An 18,795-nucleotide genomic window follows, 5' to 3' on the forward strand; every position below is an offset into this window, starting at 1 on the left:
CCTCATTCATAGACCCTTAGCAAACCAACGCTCAACAACCTGCGGACCAGTTACTATTCCGGTAAGCCACCGAGACGCTCCCGGTCTCTACTGCCAGACTGGAAGCAAACGTGAACGGCGCAGGTAGCCTCGTGGCCTTACTTCTACCCTCGACTTTTTATCGTCAAGGCGTCCGGGAAGGCGAATCCGAGGCCATTCTGACGCGTTTTGTGATCGAAGGAAGGAGACCAGACATAAATAAAAGCGTGTCGGAGACCACCGTTATCTAACATTAGCCCGTCCAACGCGGGGCTTCACGAGCGGGGCTGGAATCCCGCAAGTGGGCTCTGCCTTCTTTCTACGAGTCCTCAGAGTGGACAAACGGGACACCTGCCGGGGACCATGTCAGAGGACACAGCCCAGCCCAGCCAAGCCAAGCCGAGGTGAGGCGGGGTTGGCGGGGCCGCGGGGCCCTCCGGACAGCACAGCCCGAGACAGCGGCGTCCACACCGCGCGCGCGCCCGTTCGCCGCCCTCGCCACCGGCCTCAGGCCGGTCCCACGTACCCGCCGCGGCGGTGCGCGTCCGGGAGGCGCCGGCCTCGGGGACCCCGTCACCGCGGGAGCCAAGTTCAGCGCGGATGGAGACCCGGCCACGCGCCTTCCTTGGCCAATAGGACTGACGTGTTACTCCAGGTTCGACGCGCTCGCGGCCACCGCGAACACGGAGACACTCAACCACTCTAGCCGCCACCCAGAGGCCCGAGGAGGCCGCAACTGAAGAACCGAGACCGTTCTCGCTGCTGAGGCCCCGCCCCTTCCGGCGCGCGCAGGCCCCGCCCTCGAGCGGCCGCGTGTGGTGTCGGGAGGGGCCGCCCCGTTCCCTTCTTTCCCGGGACCGGCTCACTCTGTCCCACTAAGGGGGAGGGCGGGTTTCTCCATGTCCCTACGGCCTCCTTGGTGGACAGTGGCGGCCATGAGCCTCCAGTGTCCAGAGTGAGCTTCGCTATCCTAGCGCCCATGGGGCCGCGGGCGGCAGCAGAGGCGCGGGGTGGCTCCGGCTGCCGGGCTGCTCCTCGGCACTCCCCCTCGGCGGCCGGAGTGGGATGGTGCGTCCCGCAGGGCGCGCGCGACTCCCGCGCTTCGGGCGCTTCGCGCGGGCGGGGGCGCAGAGGGCGGGGGAGCGGGCCCCGATTCGCAGGACCGGGCCGGGGCCGCGCGGGCCGGGCAGTTGGCGGAGCGAGCAGTGGCCCGGGTGGGGGGGTGGGCGGGGCCGGGAGCCTCCGCGGAGCCTTCCGGGCCTCCGCGACCATGTCGGAACAGGCTCCCGAAGTTCCAGAGGAGATGTTCAAGGAGGTCAAGTATTACGCGGTGGGCGACATCGACCCGCAGGTATCGCGCCGGCACCTGCCGCGACCTCCTTTCGTGCCCGTATCCGCGCTCTCGTTTCCGCTCCCGTCGCACGGGCGCGCGCTCGAGCACCAAACGTCTGGTCTGCGGCTGTCCCGCCGAGGGTCGCCGGCCTGGCTGTGCGGGGCAGGGGTGGCCAGGCGCGGGCTCTGGCCCGCCGGAGCGTCCGAGGGGGAGGGGCGGTGGGGGGAGGGGACCTGGCGGGACTAAGCCGACGGGAGGCACGTGGGGAGCCTGCGTCTCGGCCCGGAGCCCGGCCTGGCGCCGCGGGCCGCGGGCCGGTCACCACCCCCTGTCTGGCGGTCCCCAGTGTCAGCCGCCGCCTCGGACCCTACTCCCGCCCAGCTCGGTTCTGCAGCGGTATTCTTGCGGGGACGCATCCTAACCCTGCCCGGCTCCGGGTGTTTGAAGGGGGACGAGGAGACAGGTGGGAACGGGGGCCCCCAGCAGCACAGAGGAACACTGGCGGTCGGCGCTGCCAGGGCAGCTCGGGTCGTGTGCGGGGCTGTGCCGCGCCCCCTTCCCACAGCCTGTGCCCTTGCTGGAAGGCTGGCATTCCTATTCCTTGCTTTTCCTAGTTGGGTGGTATATATATATATATGGTAAATGTGAAAAATATGCTGGTGGAAAATACACCATCATCACGTTTAATTTTCTGTAGTTTGGGCTCACGGCAAGGGATATTGTGGGTTTCTCTAAGTAATACATTTATTTAATCATCGTTGTTGTCAGTCCATGATAGGAATGCATCTCAGTTGGGTGGCCTCTTCAGGTCGATCTTCTGTATACTTCTTGAAGTTTGACTATGCAGTTGTGTTGGCTTGGTTGTCACATTAGCGGTGCTCAGCTTGGAAGATGGAGATGCCCAGTGATCAGAACTTAAGCCTACAACGGTAGAGACTTATACAATACTTAGATAAACTTGGGTAGGGTGGAAGGCCGATTGATCTTGGCCTTCTGGAGGCTTGTATTAAATACTTGTTGTCTTAGTAATTAAACTTTCTTGCTTGGAATTTTTTTCCCCTGTAACTTTAGGGTGATAAGGGTTCTAGCTTTGAATTTGAAGAGTTAAAAGACCAGACTGATCAAAATGAGTGCCTGGAACGCTGGTAGCTTTCTCCAGTATTGATACCCTTCTACTTTTCCCATTTCATTTTAGAACTTTGGCTATTACAGGGGACTTGAACCACATGTTACTTAAAACCTGGAACAAGCTGAATTAGAACTGTATTTGCTCAACTATTAATCAAATCTAAATGCATAAGAAATGTCCTTGGCAAAACACTTTCATCTAAAACAGCATGTTTTCTGAAAAGTTTAATGCCTGAACATCTGATTATCTGAATCTTAGGGATTTGGAAAATTCACATGTGTTGAACATCTGGTATATTCCAGGCATTGGACTAGGTGCCAGGTATAATGTAAAGAAGACATGGTACCTATCCCTGAAGATCCCCTTTTAGTGGGAAACAGAGAACCTGCATGTTTCACAGTTGGAAGTGACAGGTGAGGGGCGGTGCCTGTGGCTCAAAGAGTAGGGCACCAGCCCCATATACTGGAGGTGGTGGGTTCAAACCCAGCCCCAGCCAAAAACTGAAAAAAAAAAAAAAAAAAAAAGAAATGACAGGTATGCAGTAAGAGCAGGTTTCCCTACTGGAAGCCTGGGAGACACCAGGGAAATGTCTGTAGATGCCATTTCTGATAGGCTTTGAGTTAAGCAGGCATTAAGAGGGAAAGATTAGGCCTGGCATGGTGGCTTGCACTCTGGGAGGCCGAGGTGGGTGGATCACCTGGGCTTACAAATTTGAGACCAGCCTGAGCCAGAGCAAGACCTCATCTCTAAAAATTAGCTGGGCATTGTGGTAGGTGCCTATAGTCCCAGGGTGAGGCAAGAGAATCAGTTGAGCCAAGAGTTTGAGGTTGCTGTGAGCTGTGACACCATGGTACTCTACTGGGGGCAACAAAGTGAAACTCGGTCTCAAAAAAAAAAAAATAGTGAAGGATTATTGTCTTCGTGTGGAATGTGTGTGCCAAGGAGTGAAGACACTAATATTCTGGGGCTGCATCAGTGTTATGACTGGTCTGGAGCAGAGTGACATGAGATAATCTGTTGAGAGCGCCATTCAGCAGCACGGCAACTGGTTGTTTTGGCTGTCAAAGTTGGTAAGATGCTGAAGTGTTCTCAGTAGTATTGATGGAAGGTGCTGCCTGCAGGGAACTGAAGAGGGACTAGGAAGTGAAGACAGGTAACTGGTCATTGGAAGGAACCAGAGAAAGGTGCCTGAGGAAGAGAGGACAGGGGCTGAGTGTGTCATGTGCAGGGTTGCCCTAGGATGTGGTAGACTTGATGGGTGGAGGGAATGTAGCTGTGGACAGGAGGGAATGGAATCTCAGGCTCATAGGAAAGTCTGGAGGGTCTGACTGCACACTGAGGGCAGGAGAAAGGGGCATCTTTTTTCTGTTAGACATGTCACATAGATGTGAGAAGCTAAAGCTGCTAGGAGGTCAAGAGAAGAGTGAAAGGGAGAGTGGCTCCTGGCCAGCAACCCTTGCTTTTCTTTCTTTCTTTCTCTCTCTTTTTATTTTTTTAAATAAGAGACTCATTATGTTGCCCTTGGTAGAGTGCTCTGGCATCACAGCTCACAGCAACCTCGAACTCTTGGTCTTAAGTGATTCTCTTCCCTCAGCCTCCCAAGTAGCTGGGACTACAGGGGCCTGCCACAACGCCTGGCTAATTTTTTGTTGTAGTTGTCATTGTTGTTTAGCAGGCCCTGGCCAGATTCGAACCCATCAGCCCCGGTGCATTTGGTTGGTACCCTAACCACTGAGCAACGAGTTGCCAAACTGCAACCATTGTTTTTTCATTTATTAAACAAGTTTTAGCTCTAGTTCATGTCTAGAAGGATCAGTAAAATATTCTAAAAATGTTGTCCCGCTTGTGGGTCATTTCAGCTATGTGGACACAATATTGCTGTCACCTTGCTCACCTTCTCCAGCCATTGACTGTTCCTGGCTTCCCTCGACAATGCTTTGCTTTGACACTGCCAGCCCCCAATCCCACACCTGCCTTGGAACCTTCTATTGCTGGTCATTAGCCCTAGTCCTACACTCAGAGGATCTCATCCCTGTCACAGCTTTAGCCCCTCCTATCTAGGGGATATGCTGGTGACTTTCTATCAGGAGAGACCCCCGTCCTCTTCTGATAGAACTGGATGCCTCTTGCTGGGTACTATATGCGCCCCAGAAAGCAGTGTGCTCCAAACTAAAGCATGATCTTGCCTCCTTCCCCTCTGTCTTCACTCTCCTCAGTGAGCGGTGCTCCTGCTCCCCCACCCCAGCGTTTCTGTCTTTTCTCTCCTACTTACCCTGCTCCTGTCACAAGTGCTGCTTCTCTCTGTCCTTGGTGACAGTGTCCAGCTTCAGTCACCTGCCTCTTTCACCTGGATTGTTGGAGTTGTTTCTTCCCTGGCCTGTCTATACTCACCTAGTCAACTAAATTCCTTCTTCCCGTGCTGATAGTCATCTTTCCATGAAATCTGATTGTGCTCTTTGCTCATGTGAAATACCTCAGTGCTCTGGAGAGATACCTGAGAACTAATGCAAACTTTTTTGCATAGTATAGAAGGTGGTTCACAGTGTGATCCCTGCTCACCTTCCTGGTGCCTGGGACACTGCTCCCTCCACCCACTGTGTGTACTTTTGCCTCCTTGACACCTGTAAATTCTAACGATTGTGCTCATGGGTCTGCTCTCCCAGAAACTTTCCCTATTGTGGCAGCATTATCCATCTCTGTGCCTCTAAGTTGGAAGCCCAGGAGTGACATGTGGGCGGTCAATTCAGGAATTACTGTGCTGTGTCCTTGTCTGTCCAGTCTGTCTGTCTAAAGGACAGATAATGTCGAGAGCCTGGCTCTCTGTAGCCTCCGTACTTGGCCAACAAATCAAGATTTGCTGCTTTTTATTATCCCCAGCTTTTTTTGCTGGTGCATTATTCAGAGTAAAAGGAAAGGCTGGTTAATTTTATATGGGAATAAGGTATATTTCTATTAAAAATATTTGTTATTCCCAATAATTATTTATATAAATCAAGAATGCAATTCAGTATTTTTTATTTTAGTATTTATGGGTTGTTCTGTTTGTTTTTAGGTTATCCAGCTTCTGAAAGCTGGGAAAGCTAAAGAAGTGTCCTACAATGCGCTGGCCTCACACATCATTTCAGAGGACGGGGACAACCCGGAGGTTGGCGAAGCCAGGGAAGTCTTTGACTTACCTGTTGTAAAGGTCAGTAGTAAGTACAATTAGTTTTGTGTCTTTTCTCTATCCTCCTCTTCTCAGGGTCTCTGCAGAAGTACTGCTTTAGGTGGCAAGTTGCCAGATGAATAAAGACCTTTCACATCTCAATCACTTACCTTAGCTTCAGGCCCGTTCAGTTAAATCAAGATACAGCAGGTTTCCATATGCATTAGAAGTAATTTGAGGTCATTTTTTACACCTATAAGCAGATCTCTTGTAATCACTGCCTGGAGGCTTTGTAAGCCCAGGACACCTGCCTGGGAAGTAGACCTGTTACCTTGAGTCAGATTGGTGTTTGATTCCAAAAGCAGGCTAAGGCCTGTCCAGAGCTAACTCCTAAGACAGGGTTATTTTCCTTCCCCTCTGTGACAAGTGGTCCTCATTTTCAGTTAGACCAGCCAAAGGGCATCCTGTTCTCTTAATTATGCCATTTACTTTCTGACAGGGCTCACAATACTGTCACACTGTCCACCTGCTGTCTGTCTGGACTGTTATCCACCTTGACCCGTGGGTAGTTTATTGTAGAAAGCCGGGGCTTCTGCTAGTGGGCAAATTGTGCAGATTGAGGTGCTGCTCTGTTGCAGCTGATAAGTGAAGTGACTGGTGTTAAATGCATGCTTTTAAAATTTGTTAATTTTATAATTCTGATCTTTTAATTCTATTTCAATTATTTTCTACTATATATTTAAAAATAGTTCTATACCATTACCATTTTTTCTTTCTTCTTCAATTCTTTTGCCTTGAAAAAAAAAAGGGTATGAAAGTTTTATAATTTAATAACAACAGTGTTAGGAATTAAGAAAGCTTTCCAGCTGGGTACAGTGACACATACCTGTAGTTCCAGCTACTTGGGAAGCTGTGGAGGGACAATTGCTCAAGTTAGGAGTTTGAGGCTGCAGCTTGCTGTGGTCACAATCAGTGAGTAGCTACTGAACAACCAGATCCTATCTCTAAAGTAAGGGGAAAAAAAGAATGAGAGAGAAATATTGACTACTAAGTCAAATTGGGAAGCAGAGAAGCTGTCTGGCTACTGAGAAGTGGTAGCCTCACTAGTATTCAGACTTGAATTTTGAAATTAAACCTGAAAGTAGATGTCATAAGAGAGGGTTTTATAAACCAAGCTCTCAGGAGACTGCTGAGAAAGTCAGAGTGACTTCTGGTGCAGCAGTGGACGTGCCTACCCTGTGCCTGCACTCCATTTCTTGACTGGCAGCCTGGACTGTGCGCAGGTCATCTGTGAAGCCTGGTTACCCTCAGGTTTCCTGCTATGCAGCTGATGTCATTTTGGATTCCTTGCCACCAGGACAGGGCTGTGAGCCAGGGTCTCTCTTCCTCGGACGAGGTTTTGGCCTTGGTTTGCTTCCATCCTTCTTGCCAGAGGGCCTGTATCTTAATCCCTTTCCCTTCCTGCACCTTCTTCCACATAGAGGATGGTTTGGACGTATTGTCTTATTAGAGTGGCTCTGGATATCTTAAGCGGATTTTATAGTGAAAGAATAACTTCTTTTTTGGGGGGAGGTACAGAGTCTCACTTTGTTTTCCCTTGGTAAGAGTGCCACCCTTAGGCCGTGAGGTTGTCCTCACAACTCTCAACAACCCCAAACCTCAAACTTGTGGGCTCAAGTGATTCTCTTGCCTCAGCTTCCCAAGTAGCTGGGACTATAGGCACCAACCATAATGCCCGACTGTTTTTAAGAGATGGGTCTCCAACTCCTGAGCTCAAGTGATCTACCCACCTCAGCCTCCCAGAGTGCTTGGATTATAGGTATGAGCCACTGCAACAGGCCTGAAAGAATGATTTTTTTTTTTTGAGACATAATCTCAAGCTATTGCCCTGGGTGGAGTGCTGTGGCATCATAGCTCACAACAACCTTGAATGCTTGGGCTCAAGCAATCCTCTGGCCTCAGATTTTCTATTCTTAGTACAGACAGGGCCTTGCTTTTGTTCAGGCTGGTCTCGAACTTGTGAGCTCAAGCAGTCCACCTACCTCAGCACATTTTTGGAGCCTAGGCCATTGTTGCCTGACTAGCTATAGTAGTAGTTATTACCCCCTTTTATAATAAATAATTTGTAGTACCCTGAAGTGATTTCAGATAAAGTGTATATATAATATAAATCGCCCAAGCTGAAATGCAAATGAGAAATAAAAGGAAAGTGCATAATAAAAAGTAGAACCTCTGTGAGTTGACCACCCAAGGGACTGTGACAGACTGGTCGACTTATGGAGGTGGTCAACATAAGGAACAGACCTGCTGTGCTGAGAGAGAGATATATAAAATATATATACGATATATACATGTGGTACATGTCTGGCCTGTGAAATTAGATTGTCTAATTAGGTAGTCAGTGTAGGGAGGCATCAGCTATTCCATATTTCAATATGTAAATACTCGGGTACATCAGCATTAGAGGGTGGGGTGGAGTTTCAAGTGCTGTGTGTGTAGAGCCTCTGAACGCAGTGGCTACAGAAGTGCAGGTTGGTCCTCCACAGTGGAGTTGCCATACGTGAGGTGCCATTTTAGAATGGTGACCATTCGTTGGTAAAGTTCTGAGCTAAACAAAGCAGTCTTCTTACATTTTACACGGTACTTGTATTCTTGGTAAACTGGGGATATAATAAGAGTGCATAAAAATACTCATTGCTTGTACAATTAGCAGTTGGCTTCTGCCGCTGTCTCCACTTTGCCTATTCAATTTTCTGCATCCGAATCCCACTTCTTCCCCCCTGTGGATATAGTACTTTAAACAAATGCCAAGCATAACTCATCTGTACTTAGCTTAGCATTCCAGCCAGCTGGTAATTTGTGGCAATATCTATTGTCCAGCAACTGTTGTATTATATTTTAGAATAACAGCTTCCCTAGACTGGGCGAAGTGGCTCATGCCTGTAATCCCAGCACTTGGGAGGCTGAGGTGGGTGGATTGAGCTCACAGGTTTGAGACCAGCCTGAACCAGAACAAGACCCCATCTCTAAAAAATAGCCAGGCGTTGTGGCAGGTGCCTATAGTCGCAGATACTTGGGAGGCTGAGGCAAGAGGATAACTTTAACCCAAGAGCTTGAGGTTGCTATGAGCTAAGATGCCATAGTACTGAGGGTAACCAAGTGAGATTCTGTCTCAAAAAAAAAAAAAAAAAAGAATAACAGCTTCCCAGAATGTAGCATTTTCACTACCTTAGAGTGAACAGAAACCGTTGGATCCTGGTCGCAGGTCCTCATATTCTTAGTCTTACCTACGTTGGATCCTAGTTGAGTTTGTATTCAGCTGCTGAAGAGATCTATCCTTTGCTTTACCTTGATATCAAATTTTGCAGAGCATTAAAAAAAATATAAGGCATTCTTATGCATAGTGAGACTTTATCCATCATTTACATATTTTAAAAATGTCTAAAACTTCTTTAGACCATGATAACTTTTTTTTTGAGAGGGAGTCTCACTCTGTCATACTGAATAGAGTGCCATGGTGTCATCACAGTTCACAGCAACCTCAAACTCTTAGGCATAGGTGATCCTCGTGCCTCAGCTTCCTGAATAGCTGGGCTTACAGGTGCCCATACAACACCCAGCTAGTTTTTCTGTTTTCCTTGGAGATGGGGTCTTGCTCTTGCTCAAACTGGTCTCAACTCCTGAGCCCCCATGATCACCTGCCCTGGCCTCCCAGAGTGCTGGGATTATAGGTGTGAGCCACTTTGCCTGGCCTTAAGTAATATTTTTAATAGAGATAATTTTCTCAGCCCAGTCTTAGAAACGCTAATTTAGCTGACATGTAGTGGGATTATTTTTGTATGTTCTTCTTTGTCTTTAGGATAAATAGTTCCTATTACTCTGCTTTTGTAGTTCTCCATCTCTGCTTTATATTGTGGTTTGCTTCTTTTATTTTTCCTTTTTTAATATCACACCTTTGCTTACCTTGATTGTGGCCGAGTTGCTAACTTTGCATATTTTATCTAGACTTGTCTGAGTGAGGGCCCCAGGTTAATTCTGCTGGTTGAACAGGACTTTATGTTAGCTACACCAGGAGTCTTTAAACTGGGGTAGCTCACCCCTAGCCCCCGGGGAAGACTGCAGGTATATGCTGTGTGGAATGATGGAGGGGGCACTTCCAGATTAGTGCTTCCTCAAGCTGTCTGAGAATGTGCTTGTGTCACGGTGCCCCTTTCCACTTCACACAGGATTTGTAACATCGCCCGTCTTAATCTAACAGTGCATCGGGCGGGGCTCTGAAAGTCCTGGACACCAGACAGAAGGACAGTGAGAAATGTTGGCTTTAGGGCATCCTCACTTAGGGCTCTATCCTGGACCTCTGGGCCCTGAGAGCCTTCTGAGTGTCATGTTGAGGATAATGCTTGGCCCACAGGAAGATGTTCTGTGTTCAGGAGACTCAAAGCCAGTAGTGTTCCTGACACTGGCTCAGTCCTTCAAGTTAGCTGGAATTTCCCAGGACCATTGAAAAATGTGGAGATTTTTTTTGGATAAAGTGCATGGGTAGAAACAATAAGTGTTTTCTTTCAGATTTGGTGCAGCTTATTCAATAAGTTAGTTAAAACTTTTTGGTGAAATGATCAAATCATCATGAAATAATTACCCCAAGTCCAACCATTCTTTATTTTATAAAATAATATGCCTATCTCAGAAAATATGCTGATTTTAAATGAGTTGAAAAATTGTAGATCTTACCTACAAAATGATAAGGGGGCCACTTCTTTGTCTGAAATTCATTTAAGGTGCATGTGACAAAGATAATTTGATGGTCATTAGCTTGGAATATGAGGTGCAGGGCAGAAGCTGCATTTCTCTTTTTCACTGTTGCACCCTCAGCACCTTGCTCATCTCTGCACAAAGGAGATTCACCATAAATATTTGATGACTGAATCGATGGATGGGTAATAAGTATATATATATATACACACACATACACACACACATACATATGTATTTTTTTTTTCAGTTGGCTGAAGTTTCTGGAAGTCACCTGGCTCCCCGACTATTGTAATGTGGGCATTACTATATTTTTTTGATATTAATTTGTTAAGTAGAGCTGTCAGGACAATGATTGCTGTAATTTTAAAAGTTAAATATAGAAAAAGATAATTTTTCAAAAATGTGACAATCAAATAGAAAGTAATCTTTTATAATGAGTTAGAGTTTGAGAATTTATAAAAATTTACCAGATAGAAATAATTTTTATGGTTTACAAACATTGTATCTACTTGGCTTCACTAAAAAAAAAGACACAACAGCATGAGTTGAGACAGGGTTGAACTCAGGGCTCGAGAAAGGGCTGGAGGAGGGCTGACCACACCCGGGCGAGGGATGGCAGGGTGGGTGGCAGTCCCCTGTCCCTCTGGCTCTGAGGCAAACAGTACTAGTGTGAAAACCTGGAACTTAAATGTCCGTGTGTAATAATTTTTTAAAAACATGGTAGTGCTTCATTTTATATTTGAGTTTTTCGCCGTGGGCATTAATAATCTTTTCTTCTGTGTGAATACTCATACTTGTCATCTGGATGTTTTCAGAGTGGTTGTAACAGAGACTTTTAATCTCTAAGAGCAACACTAGTAAAGCAATAACACTTTGATTATACTCGAAACAGTTTTTCACTGAGGTGACCTTCTCTTTTTCAGCCTTCTTGGGTGCTGCTGTCCGTCCAGTGTGGAGCTCTTCTGCCGTATCCTTTTGTTGAGGGCCGGGAGGAGAGAGGCTGACTCTGGGTTTAAAATGGTGATGACACTTACTGAATGAAGGGTGGCGTCCTTGGGTAGGACCAGTCGTTTTGTCTGCATTCTCTACCCTCCTGTTCTCTGTCCCTCCCCACGTTTCACGTACCCAATCGTGTAAAAGAGGGGGCCAGCTATGAGAAGTAGCTCTAGGGAGCTGGAGGCCCAAGTTCTAGTTCTCTTCAGCTTCTGTGGTGCTAGCTAAACAAAAATGTTTCTGAAACTCCAATTGTGTGTGAACCAAAGCATGAACTATTTTCTTTTTTTTAATGGAGACAGAGTCTCACTTTGTTGCCCTTGATAGAGTGCTGTGGCATCACAGCTCATAGCAACCTCAAACTCTTGGGCTTAAGGGATTCTCTGGCCTCAGCCCCCCAAGTAGCAGGGACTATAGGTGCCCACTACAATGCCCAGCTATTTTTAGAGTTGAGGTCTCACTCTGGCTTCAGCTGGTCTCAAACCTGTGAGGTCAGGCAGTGCCCGCCACAGAGCCTGGCTATTTTTTGTATTGTTGTTACAGTTGTCATTGTTGTTTAGCTGGCCCATACTGGGTTTGACCCTGCCAGCCTTGGTGTATGTGGTGGGCGCCCTAACCACAGAGCTACAGGTGCCGCCCAAGAAACAGGATTTTAGAAATACATTACGGAGGCTGCTCAGCTCCTCTGTGCCACCCGCCTCTCCCCCTCCAGTCTGCCCTGCACTCTTCCTACTCCAGTCTACCCTGCACTCTCTTTGGCCTTCCTAAGTCTGTTTTCCTAAGTGGACTGAGTGGGAAGAAGGGAGGGTGGGCAAGGGTTATGTCTATTAGTGAAATATGGGTTGCACTAATCTTATTTCATTGTAATCTTAATAACTATAAAACAGAGTAAGTGGTTTTTCTCCAGAGTCGTGTCAGATCTTTTTTGGAATCACTGCCTGCCTTTCTCAGGTAAGCATGGTTGCAGCTCGTCTCGTGGTGTGTACATGTGCACAGGTGTACGTGTTCCTGATAGGATTAGATTGATGACCCGTTTGTTGAACATCTGAGAGAAGCTGTTTACTCAATTGTATGTGTAGTATGAACTATGACACACTTAAATGTATTTAAATATTCACCGTTACTTTTAAGATTTAAAGCTTTTGATGGGTGAAAATGGTTTTTCTAATTTAAAAAAATTAGAAAGATTTAAAAATTGAATATGAAAACATATTAAAAATGATGACAAGGAAAATTCAGTCAGAAGTACAAGCAGAGACTTGTCCTAATGAGTAAAGGGCTCCTGTGGAACAGTAAGAAAACACAAGGCCTTGGGCAGTGCCTGTGGCTCAAAGGAGTAGGGTGCCAGCCCCATATACTGGAGGTGGCGGGTTCAAACCTGGCCCAGGCCAAAAACAGCAAAAAGAAAACAAAACAACACACAAGGGCCTTGCAGATGAAGCAGAGGGTACAGTGACAGCTGGGAGAGGGGTCCCAGCAGTGATCAGCGTGCAAGGTTGGTGCACTTTGCACATACGTGAACTTTTTTTTTCTTTTTTTGAGGCAGAGTCTCAAGCTGTCACCCTGGGTAGAGTGCTGTGGCATCACAGTTCACAGCAACCTCCAACTCTTGGATTCAAGTGATCCTCTTGCCTCAGGTTTTCTATTTTTAGTAGAGACGAGGTCTCGCTCTTGCTCAGGCTGGTTTCAAACTCTTGAACTCAAGCAATCCACCTGCCTCGGCCTGCTGGGATCACAGGCGTGAGCCACCATGCCCAGCCCCCATTGCCATTTTAATTGTAGTGGGCAGGAAATTGAGACCCCTATCTTCAGTGTTGATGGGGATGCTGAAGACAGTCTCTTCCTCATTGCTGGCAGGGCTGTGAATCAGTGCAGCAGTTTTCTACAAAAGGTTATCATCATCAAGCGTCTTCAAGTACTCATCCCATTTTTTCCTACACTTGTCTCGTATATACAAATTTATCCTGAGTTGACAGAAGTAAGGACAGATCAGTGCATAAAGATGTTCACAGCATTATTTACAAGATGATAAAATTAGAAACAATTAGATTACTCACTATTTGTAGGTATTTACAAAACCTATATATACTTGTGCAGTAGTCTGGCTACATAGCTTTTTTTTTTTTAAATACAGTTTTTGTCCTGTCCCAGGTTTGAACCCGCTACCTCCGGTATATGGGGCCAGCGCCCTACTTCTTTTAGCCATATGTGCCGCCCAGTTTTTTCTTTTCTCTGAGACAGAGTCTCACTGTGTCACCCTCGGTAGAGTGCCGTAGCATCCAGCTCACAGCAACCTCAAACTCTTGGGATCAAGTGATTCTCTTGCCTCAGCCTCCTAAGAAGCTGGGACTACAGGCACCTGCCACAGTGCTCGGCTAGTTTTTGTTGCAGTTGTCATTGTTGTTTAGCTGGCCTGGGCTCGGTTCAAACCCACTACCTTCGGTGTATGTGGCTGGCACCGTAACCACTGTGCTACAGGCACCGAGCCCTACATAGCTATTTTTGAATTATGTTTTATGAAAATTGGTAAAGACTTGGGAAATGTTTTAAGTGAAAAAAACCAATATATGATACAGGTATTTACGATAGTATATCAACCAAATAAAATATATAAGAAATATCTGTAAGAAAGAACTAAAAGTTAACATCGGCTAATTCTAGGTGAGGAGAGAAGTGGATCTGCAGTCTTTTTTTTAATTATTATTGTATTTTGTTCTAGCCCCCAGCTAAGAACCTAACGTTATAATAAAAACTCTTATTAAAAATCAAATTGGCATTATTCATTTTCAGTGACATGGAATATTTGTTTACAATTGTGGTGCTTTGACAGGAAACCCTGCACTGAGCAGTGTCTCCGGCCTCCTCCCAGGCTGCTGTTTTGGTGCTTATAGGTGATGCTTTTGAGGAAGTATTTAATTTTCCTTCTCTATGCAAGCCTTTGACATATTAGGTGAAATGGAAAGGAAATTGATTATAACCTCACTTTTCCTTACTCCTTTGTGAGAGGGAATTAGGGAATGAGGTGGCTTTGCATTGTTAGGTGGTTGGCCAGAGTCAACTGTTCATACAGAGGGCACTGCCAGTCTGGGTTTTACCTCCTTTGTCTAAGCCGTAAGTGAATTAGTTTATCTGTAGCTTCAGTGTTTTTGTTTCTGTCTGTTACAAATTCTGGAAGTTCTTTAAACTCTCCTCTTTTTGTTTTTATTCTATCAATTTGATGAAGAGCCTTAAAAGCAAAATTGGCTCTTTTTTTCCCCTTTAATGGGAATTTTGTTGATATTTGTATTTTGCAACTTTTTTTCATATCTGTTATAAGTGTATATTTACATGAGTGATCTTTAAAGTTGGTTATAATGAAAACTTTAATTCTGGGTGCCATGGTTACATGTAATTTTTATTGTTTTCTTTATACTTCTCTGTATGTTCCAAATTTACAGTCAACATATCAGAACTAAGTTTTTAAAACATTTTATTATTACTTAGGCATAAACACAGTGTACTTTGGGTAATATGTGAATTTGTCATTTAATTATTTGTATTGATTGGATTTCTGGGTTTCAGAGACTCAGAGCCCGTTATCCAGAAAAGATTTAAATTGAATGAAACAGGAAGAAGGGCTGGGCTGAGCTGGAGGCAGAGGCAGGGAGTCTTGTGGGCATTTTTCAGAGATTGAGGTCACAGTGATGTGGGATTTAGCACACTTGATGAAATAAGAAAATCAAAAGTGTGTGAGTATAAGGTGATTACAGTGTTTTAAATTATGTAATTAGATATTGTTAAATCTAAAGTATGAATTTAGCACCAGAGAATACTACTAGTCTTGCAAAGAAAGAACTAATAATTATATTGACAGAGGTTGTAATATTTGTAAGTGATTGTTATGTAATACACATTGTAAATGAGGCATTGTGCCTGACAGGTATGACAGTGTGCTGCCAGGGCACAGGCATGACTGCGGGTCCAGGAGGAAGGGCTCCAGTCTGGGTAGAAGGGGAGGAAAGCCTAGCTGGAGGATGTCCCATCTGCATGGACCTGAAGGAGCGGGCGGGGGGCTTACCACTTGACCACGAAGGAAGGCCAAGTCAGGAGTGCACAAGGGGCCAGTCACTGGACACTGAGTTAGAGCCAAGGCTGTTTATCTGCGTGTGAAGAGGGAGGAGAGGCGGGTAGACGTGAGAGAAAGCCTTGACACCGCGGCCTGTCGGTTTGGACCCGGTAGGTAGGGTAGGCAGCAGGATGTTTCTTCACTCTTTTGCTTATATATTTAATTTTGGATTATAAATGTTTACATCAGGAAATGTGGGAAAGAGAGAAAAGCAAACAAGATGAAACTCAGTTGGGGTGGTTGCAGGTAAAACTGGTCTGTGAGCTCCAAGAGGGACGCAGGGCAGGGAAGACTGGAGTTTCGACAGGTGGAGACCCAGGTCCAAGATGGCAGGAGGAAGGTAGATCCCAACAGCACACGGGACCCCGCCTATCGCGGTGCCTTGGGACACTGTGGGACCTCTCCCTATGTCAAGCCCACGGTGGGTGCCTTCCCGCCAGCACCAGGAGTGAGAGATGACAGCGTGTTCAGATGCGGAGTTCCCATGAAGTGGGAGCATTGCTGGTGGAGGTGGAGTGTGCAGGGAAGTCTGTGAGGGAAGAAGGTGGTGCTGCTGGTTTGAAACACATAGTCAGGGCTGTCGAGTTGTCCAAGCACAGGCACGTGGGGGTACTGTGGCATGGAGGACAGTGCGCAGCATCGTGGAGAGGTGCAGATAACTGGGAATGCATGCAGCATTGGGTGACAGACATGCTGAGCTTTGGGGACAAGAAAAAGAGCTCGAGAATACTAATAAATAGACAGATATTCGAGGAGTAGAATATTATGTTTAGAAACCAAGAAAAGGGCAGCGCCTGTGGCTCAGTGGGTAGGACACCAGCCCAATATACCAAGGGTGGCAGGTTCAAACCCGGCCCCACCCAGACTGCAACAAAAACTAGCCGGGTGTTGTGGTGGGTGCATGTAGTCCCAACTACTTGGGAGGCTGAGGCAAGAGAATTGCCTAAGCCCAGGAGCTGGAGGTTGCTGTGAGCTGTGACGGCGACAAAGGCTTTGTTTCTAAAAAAAAAAAAAAGAAATGAAGAATAAAGTTGGACTCAATCATTTTTAGTTTTTATTGTGGGAAGAAGTAATGTTCCAGATAAAGATTTAGAGCACAGATTGGCAGGAGGTAGCTGTATGCATTTGCCTGTGTTCTCTCAGTCCTGATCTGTGACCGGGGAGGAAAAGGGCGTCAGAAAAGTGATAGAGCCGCATTGACTAGTCGGTGAGGGCCACAAGCTTCAGGGTCTGAGGACGCAGGTGTGGGATGGAGACGGTGTCCCAGGGAGGAGCAGGTGAGCAGCTGTCAGAGCACTTGAGTGTCGAGATTGTCAGTGGGAGAATGTCACTTGATTGTGTGGTCTGGGCAGGGCCTGCTGCTCACCCTCCTCCAGATGAGAGGCTGAATTTTATAGAGGTGCTAACTGGGTCTGGTGAGCAAAAAGATGAATTTATTAGTAAGCTCTTTGATAGTATTTTATATCCTTTTAGCAAATTTGTTAGGTAAAACAATCAACAGAAAATCAGCTTGGTCTCTGCGGGTCTTTGCCCTTACTGTCACAGTCCATCACTTCCCCAGTGTGTGATGGGTTCATAGAAGACGCGTTTTCAGTTGAGAAAGATTGTTCACATAAGGTTGGGGAGGCTGTGATAATAGCTCATGTGAGGAAATCCTGGAAATTTTAGTTTAAAAGTACATCGGGAGCTCTAATACTCTGGTTGCTAAAACATATTAACTTGTTCTTAAGGTGTGCTAATAAACAAATGTACAGCGTCCATCTGAGGGGCGCTGGGTCAGCATGTCTTGACGAGTCCTTGCTCTGTGACAGGAAGAGTACAAAGCAATTCCCATGTGATTTCTCCCTCAGTAAACATGCAGTGTTGCAGGGGACACACATGCAAATAAACATGGTCTATTGTAAAATGTGCAGAAACCAGTGGGTACTAGGTATAGAAACACAGGCGGGAGTGGTCACGATGGTTTGTCTCCGCACACACACGCAGACGCACACACAGGCAGGGCCCCACCTCTAAAAAGAACTGTTTGCTTGGTTCTCAGTGACCTTCTGTCTTTTCCCCGTCAGGGTGTTGATACAAGCTGGAGCTCTTTGTTGGAGTCTTCCAGAGCTCTCCCAGGGAGAGGTAGGGAAGGGAGCTTGTCCGGCAGAAGTTGGGAAGCACACAGATCATCTGCCTTCTTCTGACGCGGTATTGATGAGGCTGGGCCCTGTTGTAATGTGCGGGGTAGGTTTCGGGGACTAGGTCAGGAGTCTGATGGAGAGCCTGGCCCGGTTGTAATTTATATCCAGAAGACTAAAAATGAAAGTCCTTTCCATCCTATATCTCAATCAACAGTATTTCTTGACTGCCTACCCATGTGCCTTGCACTGTACTAGGTACTGTGAAAGATATCAAAGAAGTTTTAGGCAGAATTTTTATGGAAGATTCTAACCTTTAATAAGCAGCGTTAGAGTTCATGACCAAGATTGAGCAGGGAGAATGGAGGAGTGTCTCCCAGGGCTGAGGGAGGGGTATTCCTGATTGGTTTATTCCTGGGTCACAGAGACGAAAAATTCTAGTGCCCTCTTCCTAGTTGCTTTCAAGTATAGCCGGGGAAAGACAGCTGAGCAGGTGCAGAGGATGAGAGGTGCTTAGGCTTTTGTCCAGCTTGCTTGTGGGGTGCATTGGCAGTGAATTGGAGTGAGCAAGTCCTGGGCACAGGGAAGCAGAACTGTCTGAGGAATGTCATTATATATGGCTGGGGCTCAGGGGTTCAAGGTGCATGTGGGGTGGCACTGATGGAGAGGAGGTGGTCGGGAGCCAGACACATAGGGAGCCTGGACACTATGTGGGGAATTTTGCATTTTAGCCTGACAGGCATTGAGGAGACAATCAGAGCTTTATTAGCTAACTAGATAGGATTAGTATTTTAGAAAAATGGCTTTTAAAAAAGAAAAGCACATTTCCCCAATTATAAAATTAATGATTTTGAAAATTTGGAAAATACAGAAAAGTATAAAAATGAAAATAAACTCCCCATCATCTTATCACCACTAAATAACTTGTTAACAGTTTGGTGTGGAAAGAGCATTCTTAATTATTAATTGTGCTGATGGAGATTCATTAAATGAGCTGATATGAATGTTCAGAGTCATTTAAATCAAACTTAGATCAGTGAAGAGTCTGGGCCGCGGGAGTTTCCCGAAGTTGACACAAGCTGGTGTGGAGACAGGCCTCCTGCCCCTCCCTGCCTGATGTTCTTTCCACAGCAACACGCTGCCCCCCGTGGAGGCCTGCACCTGTGACCAGGCCGGGCAGGATAGGTGACTCAACTC

The 18,795-nt window shown here is 46.5% G+C and overlaps 1 protein-coding gene across 1 annotated transcript in view; it reads left to right on the forward strand.

The window, feature by feature from the left end:
- Positions 1–1,248: 1,248 nt before the first annotated feature.
- The window catches only part of PAXIP1 (PAX interacting protein 1), a 60,476-nt gene continuing 42,929 nt past the window's right edge, over positions 1,249–18,795 (forward strand). The window contains exons 1-4 of the mRNA XM_012806470.2: positions 1,249–1,369; positions 5,533–5,667; positions 11,304–11,347; positions 12,261–12,324. Of these exons, the coding sequence (XP_012661924.2) occupies positions 1,289–1,369; positions 5,533–5,667; positions 11,304–11,347; positions 12,261–12,324 (324 nt within the window). The 5' untranslated portion in view covers positions 1,249–1,288. The remainder of the gene's footprint in view (positions 1,370–5,532; positions 5,668–11,303; positions 11,348–12,260; positions 12,325–18,795) is intronic.

The sequence above is a fragment of the Otolemur garnettii genome, unplaced genomic scaffold (genome assembly GCF_000181295.1).
Source record: "Otolemur garnettii isolate 467f Iridium unplaced genomic scaffold, OtoGar3 scaffold00053, whole genome shotgun sequence".
Lineage (NCBI taxonomy): Eukaryota > Metazoa > Chordata > Mammalia > Primates > Galagidae > Otolemur > Otolemur garnettii.